The sequence below is a fragment of the Gadus macrocephalus genome, chromosome 5 (assembly GCF_031168955.1).
Source record: "Gadus macrocephalus chromosome 5, ASM3116895v1".
NCBI classification, from domain to species: Eukaryota; Metazoa; Chordata; class Actinopteri; order Gadiformes; family Gadidae; genus Gadus; species Gadus macrocephalus.
In genome coordinates, this window is record NC_082386.1 from 8,429,419 (window position 1) to 8,440,337 (window position 10,919).

General features: G+C 48.3%; 1 protein-coding gene across 1 annotated transcript in view; it reads left to right on the forward strand.

Annotated features, from left to right (window-relative positions):
- The window catches only part of LOC132457924 (disks large-associated protein 2-like), a 109,562-nt gene extending 98,697 nt beyond the window's left edge, over nt 1-10,865 (forward strand). The window contains 2 exon segments of the mRNA XM_060052327.1: nt 4,404-4,600; nt 10,793-10,865. Of these exon segments, the coding sequence (XP_059908310.1) occupies nt 4,404-4,600; nt 10,793-10,865 (270 nt within the window).
- Nucleotides 10,866-10,919: the final 54 nt, after the last annotated feature.

Below are 10,919 nucleotides of genomic sequence, written 5' to 3' on the forward strand. Positions count from 1 at the left end.
GTGTGTGTGTGTGTATACTATAGGGTGTGTGTGTGTGTGTGTATACTATAGGGTGTGTGTGTGTGTGTGTGTGTGTGTGTGTGTGTGTGTATACTACAGGGTGTGTGTGTGTGTATACTATAGGGTGTGTGTGTGTGTGTATACTCTAGGGTATAGCCTGACTTGCTTCACAACACAGTCCTCTCTCTCTGCACTGGAGCGGGGCAGCAGGCGGTGGGCTGTGGGACGGGGGACAGCCCGTGTGTCCTCCCCCGTCCGTGGAGGGGGAGGACACACGGGCTGTCCCGCCTCCTTCCAGCGGCGTCATCGTTGTTGTGGCGGCTGTGCGTGCCGACGACGGGACCCCCCGGCTGTCCCGGGGGGTTTATCAGCGAGTGCAAATTAAACAAATCTCACACAGCATGCGCCTGTCCCCTGGTGCTCCCTTCATTAATTAAAACGTCTAAAAATATCAAACTCCTCCAAGACTTAATTAACCCGTCGGCTTCACTCAGTAGCCTTTGTTGGTGTGTGTGTGTGTGTGTGTGTGTGTGTGTGTGTGTGTGTGTGTGTGTGTGTGTGTGTGTGTGTGTGTGTGTGTGTGTGTGTGTGTGTGTGTGTGTGTGTGTGTGCGTTTGTCTGTGTGTGTGTGTGTGTGTGTGTGTGTGTGTGTGTGTGTGTGTGTGTGTGTGTGTGTGTGCGTTTGTCTGTGTGTGTGCACGTGTTTGTGTGTGTGTGTGTGTGTGCGTTTGTCTGTGTGTGCGTGTGTTTGTGTGTGTGTGTGTGTGTGTCAAATGCAATGAGATGGATGACATTTTGTGTGTGTGTAAGTCTATGTGTGTGTGTGTGTTCGTTTGGATCAAGAAGTGATTAAATTGACCCTATGCGCTCCATTGCTCCATATGGCTGTGTTTGTGTGTGTTTGTGTAACCTTTTCTATATTAGTAAGACTTTGTGCATCTGGGCTTTGATACATCTATGCCTGGTAGTGTTTTCCTCCCTGCTTGAATCAAACACCTCAGTCACTCGGGGGATGGCGATGGCTACGCAGATCCGGCTGAGAGACATCAGTTCTGAACCCCGCAGTATCCACAAATCCACAGTATCCGCTGCGGCGGCATTCAAAAAAATCACCCCGCTTTACCCGACGACATAAGCTGACGCATCAGAGTCGAAGGCGGCTTTGATCCCGGGCGTTCTGTGACTGACAAAGGCCTGGCTGGGAAAATAACACAAGCCATAATAGATGAATTATTCAAGCCATTTGGATTTCGCCGTGCCACTCGTTTGCATGGTAATCACGGGGGGGGGGGGGGGGGTGCGTAGACGGCGGAGGTCGAATTAGTGATGCCAGGAAGTGCTTCCCGGGCTGAGGAAGCGTTTAAGTGGTGCAATAAGGTGAACCTTTGACATTCTTTCTTCAAAGTCTCCACGGTGCGTCCCGGCTCGTCTGTGTGACAGCTGAAGCCTAGCTGACGTTTGAAGAGCAGTCGTACAGCACCACCTGACATTCAGCGCAGTCAACGGCACCCGCTTTCATCGTCTGATTAGTGGCTTGTGAGTCACGTGTTTGGGGGGTTCATTCATTTGGACATGAATGAACCAAATAATTGCCTGATTGCAAGCTTTTATTAAAGGTGGTAGTGGTAGGATTTGAAGGCTGATAAGCCGGAGCACTGCGGTGTGTGTGTGTGTGTGTGTGTGTGTGTGTGTGTGTGTGTGTGTGTGTGTGTGTGTGTGTGTGTGTGTGTGTGTTTCTGCCTGTGTCTGCATGTATTGATATGTGCGTGTGTGGGCCTGTGTGTATAAGCTTGTTTATGTGAATGCAGGTGTGTGCCCATGGGTTTGTGCGTGTGCCTGTGTGTGTGTGTTTGTGGGTCGGTTTGTGTGTGTGTGTTTGCAGTGTGTGCACGTGCTGCTGCAGGTGCGTGTCTGTGTGTATGTGTGTGTGTTTGTTTCTGCCTGCGTCTGCATGTATATGTGTGTGTGTGTGTGTGTATGTTTTTGCCTGTGTGTAGAAGCATGTGAATGCATGTGTGTGTGTGTGTGTGTGTGTGTGTGTGTGTGTGTGTGTGTGTGTGTGTATGCGTGCACGTTGTCTTGTGCAAGTGTGTGGATGTGCTGCTGCAGCTGCATGCAAGTGCCTGTGTGTGTGCGTGCATGTTAGTGAGTGTGTGAACCCAGGAGAATAGCAAGCAAGAGATATTCAATACATCAAGTAAAGGTTAATGAAGTATGGCATTTGGTGCGTAGGGTCCTGGATGGGATGGGCTTTATAGCCAAGAGTCCACCCCTAAGCCCCTGGGCAGGTTGACAGATATCCCAACCACCACCACAACAACCTCCATGTAGTTCGCAATTGAAAGGAGTGGGAAGCAAGTCGCTAGGAAGGGTCGTTCTGAATTCCTATTGACATCACACTCACCTCGGAGTCCCAGTTGGTCTCGACTAAAAACGCAAATAAGTTCACTCTTTCTGTATTCCTGCCAAAGGATACCTTCCTTTCCACTCTTCCATTGTACATTAGGTTAATGTTGAAAATATTAATAGTCACTTGTCTTTTGGTATTTTTCATTAGGCCTTTGTTCCTCTGCTCCATTAGGACGGATCTCTTGCGTGTGTGTACGTGTGTCCGTGTCGGTGTGTTTGTGTGTGTGTGTGTGTGTGTGTGTGTGTGTGTGTGTGTGTGTGTGTGTGTGTGTGTGTGTGTGTGTGTGTGTGTGTGTGTGTGTGTGTGTGTGTGTGTGTGTGCGTGCGTGCGTGCGTGCGTGCGTGCGTGCGTGCGTGCGTGCGTGTGTGTGTGTGTGTGTGTGTGTGCGTGTGTGTGGTTGCGCATACACCTGAGGCATCGCCAGCAGTTCAGTTGTTGTCCATAGTAATTGAACTGGGTTGTACTGTTTAACCGAGGCAAAATTGGACAGGGGCAAATAATGTCAGGAAGTGATAGCGAGCAGTGAACAAGTAGTTCTGTTTTAGCAGTGTGTAATGAGCATGTGATGTTAAAATGAGTCTGAACCGTTGTCATTTGTTTATGACACGCATTAAGCTCGCAGACTTTAATAGGATACACAAACCACCCACCTAGAAAATATAGAGCGCCTGGTTTTCAGTACCACTCCCGCCAGGCAATCCCTTTTTGCATGTTCCTTAATAGCGTGTTTTAACGGCGTGGAAACCACAGTGCAACCACGAGGCATGCTTTCCAACACGGGAAAATGACTAATGAACGACATCAATGCATTCGAGTAGGTGCACTGCATTGATTTATGTTAATATTAATTTCCCATTTGGCCATTGGTAAACGTATTCAACATTAAAATGTGCCCCGCTACTGCCTTGAGCCCAGAGCCCAATGCCCGTGGTCGTGTCGGGACCAACGCAAAGAAATGTTTTGGAATTTCCATATCCAAAGTAGTCTGTTAAAACAATAAATAGCAACCGAAATCTGTATTTGTATACGTCCTGTATTCTTCTGTGCTTTTCGGTCGTACTGATGGGATTCCATCAGTCCCATCAGGGATTCCCCGTGGGACTGGGCGGCCTGGTTTGACGTAGGAGCCAGCGGACGTCGCATCCCCCTAGCATACGTGCTGCGCAGCCGCAGGCCCAGTGGGACATAACCCGGCATAAGCCCCCCCCGAGTAATATTTAATCGCGCTCCGACGTGGCGTCGACCCAGCAGTAATTATTTGTTGTGACGAACGCTCCATGCACCTTAATGAAAGCCCAGGGACTTGCAGCTAAATCAAACATGAACCTCTTTGCTTCCCTTTTTTCCTTATTGACGACAGCGGTAGAGCAGAGCCGGGACACATTTATATACATTTGGCGGTTTTAAAACCACTGCCGGGTAATGTTGTGCATGCAAAGCTGTATCGTCCGCATCAGGAAGGTGATACAGGAGGGAGCGGAGAGGAAGATGGGACAGCTCCAATCCAGGTTGATCCCTCACTGATCTCCGGTCATCTCCCGCCCATAAAGAGTAATGGACAGGAATAGAGTCGGGATCGCCGGTGAAGCGAGGGCTCCGTATACAACGTAGCTGCAGCCCGGAGACTGCAGTACTTGGAGGCTAGCAGTGAGGGCTGTGTGGAGTCTGCCTGCACGTATTCAACGGGGACGTTTCAGGCGTAATCCGAGCCAGCTCATCAGGAGGATCTATATGTACTTGGGTTGAAACCAAAGTCCCGCAGCCGTGTGGGTGGTTTTGTTCTGTGATGAACGAGCAGACAACTGCAACCAAACCTTATGACGGTGACCATGAAGGCACGTCATGTGACAAGGCTTTCAAGCCAATCACAAACAACAACTGTGTTCCCCTTTTTGTTCCCCCTTTTGACTCCGTAACCACCACATCCGATCTGAACTCTGACCTCTAAACACGTCCAAACTCCTCTCCTCCCCCCCTCCCCCTCTTGTCCCAGGTGCCCCAGGACGAGTGGGGTGGCTACCCGGACGGGGGTAAGGACGATGAGATCCCCTGCCGGCGGATGCGGAGCAGCAGCTACGTCAAGGCCATGGGGGACGAGGAGAGCGGCGACTCGGACTCCAGCCCCAAGACCTCGCCCCAGAAGGCGGTCCAGAACTCCCTCAGGCCCCGGGAGCTGCTGGACTCCCAGAGGTGGGGCGCACGGCACGCGCATGTGTCCACACACACACACACACACACACAAACACTCACACACACTCACACACACACACAAGCTCAGACACACACCAGCACGCATACACATACACACAAACACACCCACACCAGCACAGATACACACTCAGCAGCACAGAGACACACACATACACTCACACATACACACACACACACTCACAAACACACACACACACACACACACACACACACACACACACACTAAGATACAAACACACATCTTAACACACAAACACACATCCTAACACACACACACACACGCATATACGCACACACACACACACACACACATATACTCACACACACACACACACACACATATACTCACACACACACACACACACACACACACACACACACACACACACACACACACACACACACAAATAAATACACAATGTGCAAACATGGGTAACACTTTATTTGGAGTTTGTATAGGCCTGACACGACACCATCATAACCATGACATGACGCCTATCAGTTTGCTGTAATGCTAACACATAAAGCTAAATAGTTGATTTAAGTTTTATATTCAAGCCTGCATGGCAGGTTTATGACAGGTAATGTTGTCCTGGTTGATGTCACGTTGTCCTAACAAAGATGTTGACTGGCTATGTTGGCTTGGTTTATGTCAAGTTGTCATAACAAAGATGTTGACAGGTTATGTTGTGCACAATTGAGAATGGCACTTACTGACACCTGTCATCAACATTCAAAGAGGCTCCCCCTTCATGTACATGACAGGTGTCATGTTGTGGTTATGATGGTGTCATGTCAGTCTTACGCACATCACTTAAATTAAACATGACTCACGCACCCCCACACAGACACAAAACCAAAAATGAATCACGTTTGTGATTCACAAGTGAAAGTCACAAGTCTAATAATATGTTTACAAGTATATTAATCAATCTATATGATTTTAATAATATTTACATGTTTTTACAGCAACATAGTCGATTGTTTTTATTGTTAACTCGATTTTTACCAGAGAAAAGTATGACCTGGTGCTGCTCCTGCATCCATAACAATGAATTATACAATGGCCGTTATCCTGTGGTCTACTTCTATACAATCCAGTGTACTACAGCAGAGGCGTGTCACCACGTACATGTAATACAGTGCATCGTCTCCTGTAGCTGACACTACCGGACACAACATTAATAACACAAGGAGACATGCACACTTTCCCAATCCCGCTTCTGTCATGTCATGTCAGCGAGAGCCAGATCAATTCACAAGTGATACAAGTAGGCAGAGACGACATTTCCGTGTCAATTGGCCCGTACTGTTATGGTGTGACGGTATGTTTCATGTCCAGACAGTTTTGTTTGTGCGCTCTCTGGTTAATGTGCTGCTGCTGTATCTCTTCTCACAATGTATTCCCTATGGTCCCTCTGCCCCCTCAATGACATCATCATGCATCATCACTTCCGGGTCATCATGGTTCACGTGACAGAGGAAGGTGGGCTGAGAACGTTGCTGCGGATCGACTTTTCACTTATTTTTTGTTTTACTCAACCCAAACTTGTTATTCTTAATAATGCAGTATTATCTCATGCTATTTAGGGTGGCTTTCATATTGTAGTGTTAACCGCTTATCATTTTGATTTTGATTTTTTATTATGAGATAATTTAATTCCTCCTTTTTTTTTGTCAAAGCATTACATAACTTTCAAAAACCATTACACATGCAGTGTGCACTGGGCAAATTATCCCTCCAAAGCCATTGTTAACCGGCCGGCCATTGTCAAGGCACGGGTTCCCTTTCAGTGTCCCTCAAAGGGGTGGTGTTCCTCTTTGTGTATGGCGGACTGGGAAAACAGTAATTACAACAGAGTTTCTGCAGAGCCTTTAATTAATATGGCAATTTGTTCCACAAGCAAAACCCTCCTACACCTGCTCCCTTTAAACCCTTTGTGTTTCCTTCAGTCTGCGCCCCCTGCCGCCTCAGCCTTTTAGAGCACAGTTTGGGCTGAAACACCACATCGAGGCCTTCATTATGTGTTTGTGCGACCAAACTGAGGCCTGTGACCCCACAGATAAAAAGCTGAATGACTGATGCTAGCAAGCGTTGGGTCCTTACTTTGTGCAGTAACTCTCTTTCATAAAGGGGAGCATATTTTTGAATCATAGGTTAATCCCAAAAACAGCTCTTTCTGTAATGTAAAATGCAGCTTTAGGAGAAAAATGCTTTTCCAGAGTGGTAGTTTACTATTGGCCGTGTACCCTCCCTCGAGCGATTGTGACATGCATTTTTTGACAACGTTTGACAATGCCCCTGCGTCTGCTCCTATGACCCGATGTGTCAGTTCTTTGTAATACCTTAGCAACTTATTTCCGCCTCACCCAGCATTCTTTTCATTTCCCGGATGGAGGTTCTACTGCTAAAACGGAGGGGTTCACTTACACTATAAACCTCTCCCATGATACTCTTTGTCAGCCTGTCTCTCCTGCTTTTAACCTATTGCCCTGTCTCTCTGTCTCTGTCTCTGTCTCTGTCTCTTCCCTCTCTCTCTCTCTCTCTCTCTCTCTCTCTCTCTCTCTCTCTCTCTCTCTCTCTCTCTCTCTCTCTCTCTCTCTCTCCCCCTCTGTCTCTTTCTCTCACTCTCTCTCTCTGTATCTCGCTCCCTCTGAATCACTCTCGCTGACTCTCTCTATCTCTGCATCTCTCTCTCCTCCTCGAGTCTGCTCTTCATTAATGTTTTTTGCATTACAATTCAATCACTGTAAGCAGAGCGTGATCGTCTGTTACGCAACGACACAAGCTCACGGCAAGGCTCCCGCAGGCACGGACACACAAGTGACCGTGCCGGTGCGTCATGCTGTGACTGTCGGTACAGATAATGACTTTGGTGGATTTATAAAGGCCTTACATCGATTGCAGGCATGCCGCCATGCAGGATCCTTAATCGCTCCCGTTGCGTCGTCGTAGTGGGATGCACACTGGCTTCCTTTTGTGTTTGAAAAAATGAGAAATGGTAGGCTTAGGAGGCTAAATGTTAATTATGTGATTGTGTCCCCCCTGAAAAGCTGCGGTTTGTATGCGGTGTGAATGGGTTGCAAATGGCAAGTGATTCATGGGAGCGCGGCATCGGGCAGAGCTATCAGCGGCAGTCATGGTACTCACAGGCCACTCCAGATAACGGCTGCCTCCGCGGCGGGACCCCGGGGGGTCCGCCGGGCACGGCTGAAGGCAGGGTATCGACCGGCCGGATCGCTGTGTGTGGGCCCGACACGAGCCACGTTTGAACCGAAATAGCCCCGGACTTTTGGTCACAGGAACTACGTTTCAAGGGGCTGTAGGGTCCCTTCTGCGCCTTGTTGGCTGTGTTTCCACCGCGGCGTAAAGACCTGCAAAAGCTAGAAAAATGAAAGTGCTTTAATAATGATTTGACCCTCAGCCAATCGAAATATCCTACCTATTTAGCGGATTATATTATAACAGAGTTTGAGTTTACAGAGTTTGCGGATGAGGTGGATTAAGATAAGTCGTGTGCTCTCTTTAATGCATCCAAGTTTTGGAGCTTGTTTCCCTCTTTTTCGATACAACTGCACACCTTCATGTTATTAAAAGCCACCTATAGTAACCTATATTCACGAGCCGCAGTGTAATCAAACATTGGCTCGTATCGCCGACTGCTATCGAGATGAATGAACAACGCATATAACAGCTAGCACCGGTGATTTACTGCATGTTGAAGCAAACAAAAAACTGTTGTATGTTTGCGGCTGCAGATGTTGGAATCGACCTCTGAAGAATAAGTCCCGCCCCCGAGACCGATGGAACCGGAGCCTCGGAGGCGGGACTTATTCTTCAGAGGTCTATGGCTGAAATTAGACGCTTTGAGGACTCGACGAATCAGAGGTGTTTGGCGCTGCCACCCCAGCCCCAAGGTTCCTTAACATTTCTAATGTCCTACCCCCTGTGCAGGGACGTTTTTGGGGATAAAATATGTCCCCGGAACATCATTTGAACCATGGTTCCTGAGGTGGAAACACACCTCGGTCCTCCGATGGTTCCTGGCTCCTGGTTGAAGTTCCTTCTGTGGTAAACGCAGCTAGTCAAAGCACAGACCATAGAAATGCAGGGGCATCACCCCGTCAGGACAAAAAGCAGGGGGTCCCTCCCAGAATGGCATACAGTGTGTGTATATATAATATAATACTATCCAATCTAAAGACACACAGACACCCAATGCAATTTAGATTACAATTCTGAAAGCTATGACAGCCTTATGTAAGAAAATCAAGCCAGCCGCCCACAAGCTTATCCATCCCTGATGTTTGGGGATGTTTCCACTTTCCATCCAGTGATTTACAGAAAATTAAAGCAATTAAAGCAATCCCAGAATTAACAGAGTTGTCGAATGCAGCAGGAAATTATAAATGATGAATCTACCAGGGTTCTCTTTGTTAGGCTTTGCCGCAACACCTCATTTCTATCAGTGATAACTGATAGAAGGTTGTGTATTTCTGCACATTTATAATGTCCTATTGAGATTGCACCTGTTATAATGGCTCCGAAGGAGTGTTCCAAACGCCTGATTAAGAAATCCGGCGTGCAGAGTTGTGTGAGTGTGCGTGGTTACGTGCGTTCGCTTTCGAGAAATAACACATTAAACACGTCTCACTGTAGCTCTGCGGAGCTCCTTATCTCGAGGAAATTTGCTCTATCCCAAAGGCCAGCCCTTACGCCTTGTTGTTGTTGATGTTGTTGTTGTTGTTGTTGTTGTTGTTGTAAATGGCATCATCAACACTCTCCGACACTTCCTTCCAGGCATGCCTCCTGTCGGTTTCCCTGTACTCTGCTCACTCTAAATTGCAGGCACACGACACATGGCGTTTTATCTCCCTTCCCTCGCTTCCTACCCCCCCCCACGATGGTCTCTCCTCATGCTTCTGTGTTTACAGATTTCGGTGACACCGTGACACATGACTCTTCGTACCCTCGCCTCTTCCTCATTGAGAACCAGACATTGCAGGCCGAGGCTTTTGTTTAACCAACGGAATAATACATTTACCCGCAGCAGGAGAGCCGGGCGAGAGCTGGAATATGTACGATTACAATCATCTGGTCCCTTCATATTGGCCCACAATGGAAGTGCATTAGCCACTGCCGGAGACATTACAGGCAAATGTGTTTCAGCAGAACTGATAAAATGCTGGTGCTCTCGCAAACAGTACATGCCACCCCACTCAGCAGATTATAATATACATCACGGCGCAGCAGAGACGGGCAAATGAAGACGTATTTAAGGGCTCAGCTCCTACTTAGCCACCAGATGTTTTCAGCTAAAAGCTTGAATGTGCCGTTGTGCCACAAAGGACGTTGTGCAAACATGGGATGTTTGGGTGCACCACGAAGAACCACAGCCCTCGGAACATGCGCTATTGATACACTTCTATGTAGTCTGTCCTAATGCGCTGCTTTTGTCCCTCAATTCTGTTTGTGTTTCGGAATCGTGGTTGCAGCCAGCCATGGTCAATCAAGCTCCCTGTGCCGCCCTTTCAACCAATCCGCCTTTCGCCCAATCACAGGTCAGGGGCCACCCCTGACCTGTGATTGGCCTGCCAAAACTGTGAGGGACTTCCTCGAGGCTCTCTTGTGAAGCTAAAGTGTCCCAGAAGGGACACAAGGGAAATCGAGGCAACATTACTACGTAATGCAACTATTTTTGTCGTACAGCATGACATTCTGCCATGGTTTTGCCTCTTCATATTTCCTACTCCCTATCCAATAGCGTGCCTCTGTCCGTCCATCAGAGTCCATAATGCATCCCTCATTCCGGTCCCTGTGTCCCTCCCTGTATTGTTTTATTGGTCACTATGGCAACATCACACACCCGCTGGGCAGCTATGACACTCGGCTCTACACGACAGTGACATTTACAAGTTGGCTCATATCAGTGTGACACGGCTACCGTTCTCATGTTGTGCGTCATCTTAAATGTTTTTTCGCCCCTTCTCGTGATGGGGGGGGGGGGGGGGGGGGGGGGGCAGAAACATTGAGTCTCACCCTCCAGCAGTGTCATACATACATGCATTGATACATACATTGATACATAGCCCCCCGTTACCAGTGAACCTGGAACAGCCTTCCTCACCTCTCTGGGACCCAGTAACTCTCCTCTCTTCTCTACCCCACAGCTCGTACCGCGTGGATAAAATGAACAGCGACATGCGTAACTACATCACCAATTTCGCTGCAGACTTAAGGTGAATACAGGTGACTCAGTGACCTCCCCCCCCCCCCTCCATTGCCCCCCACCCGCCC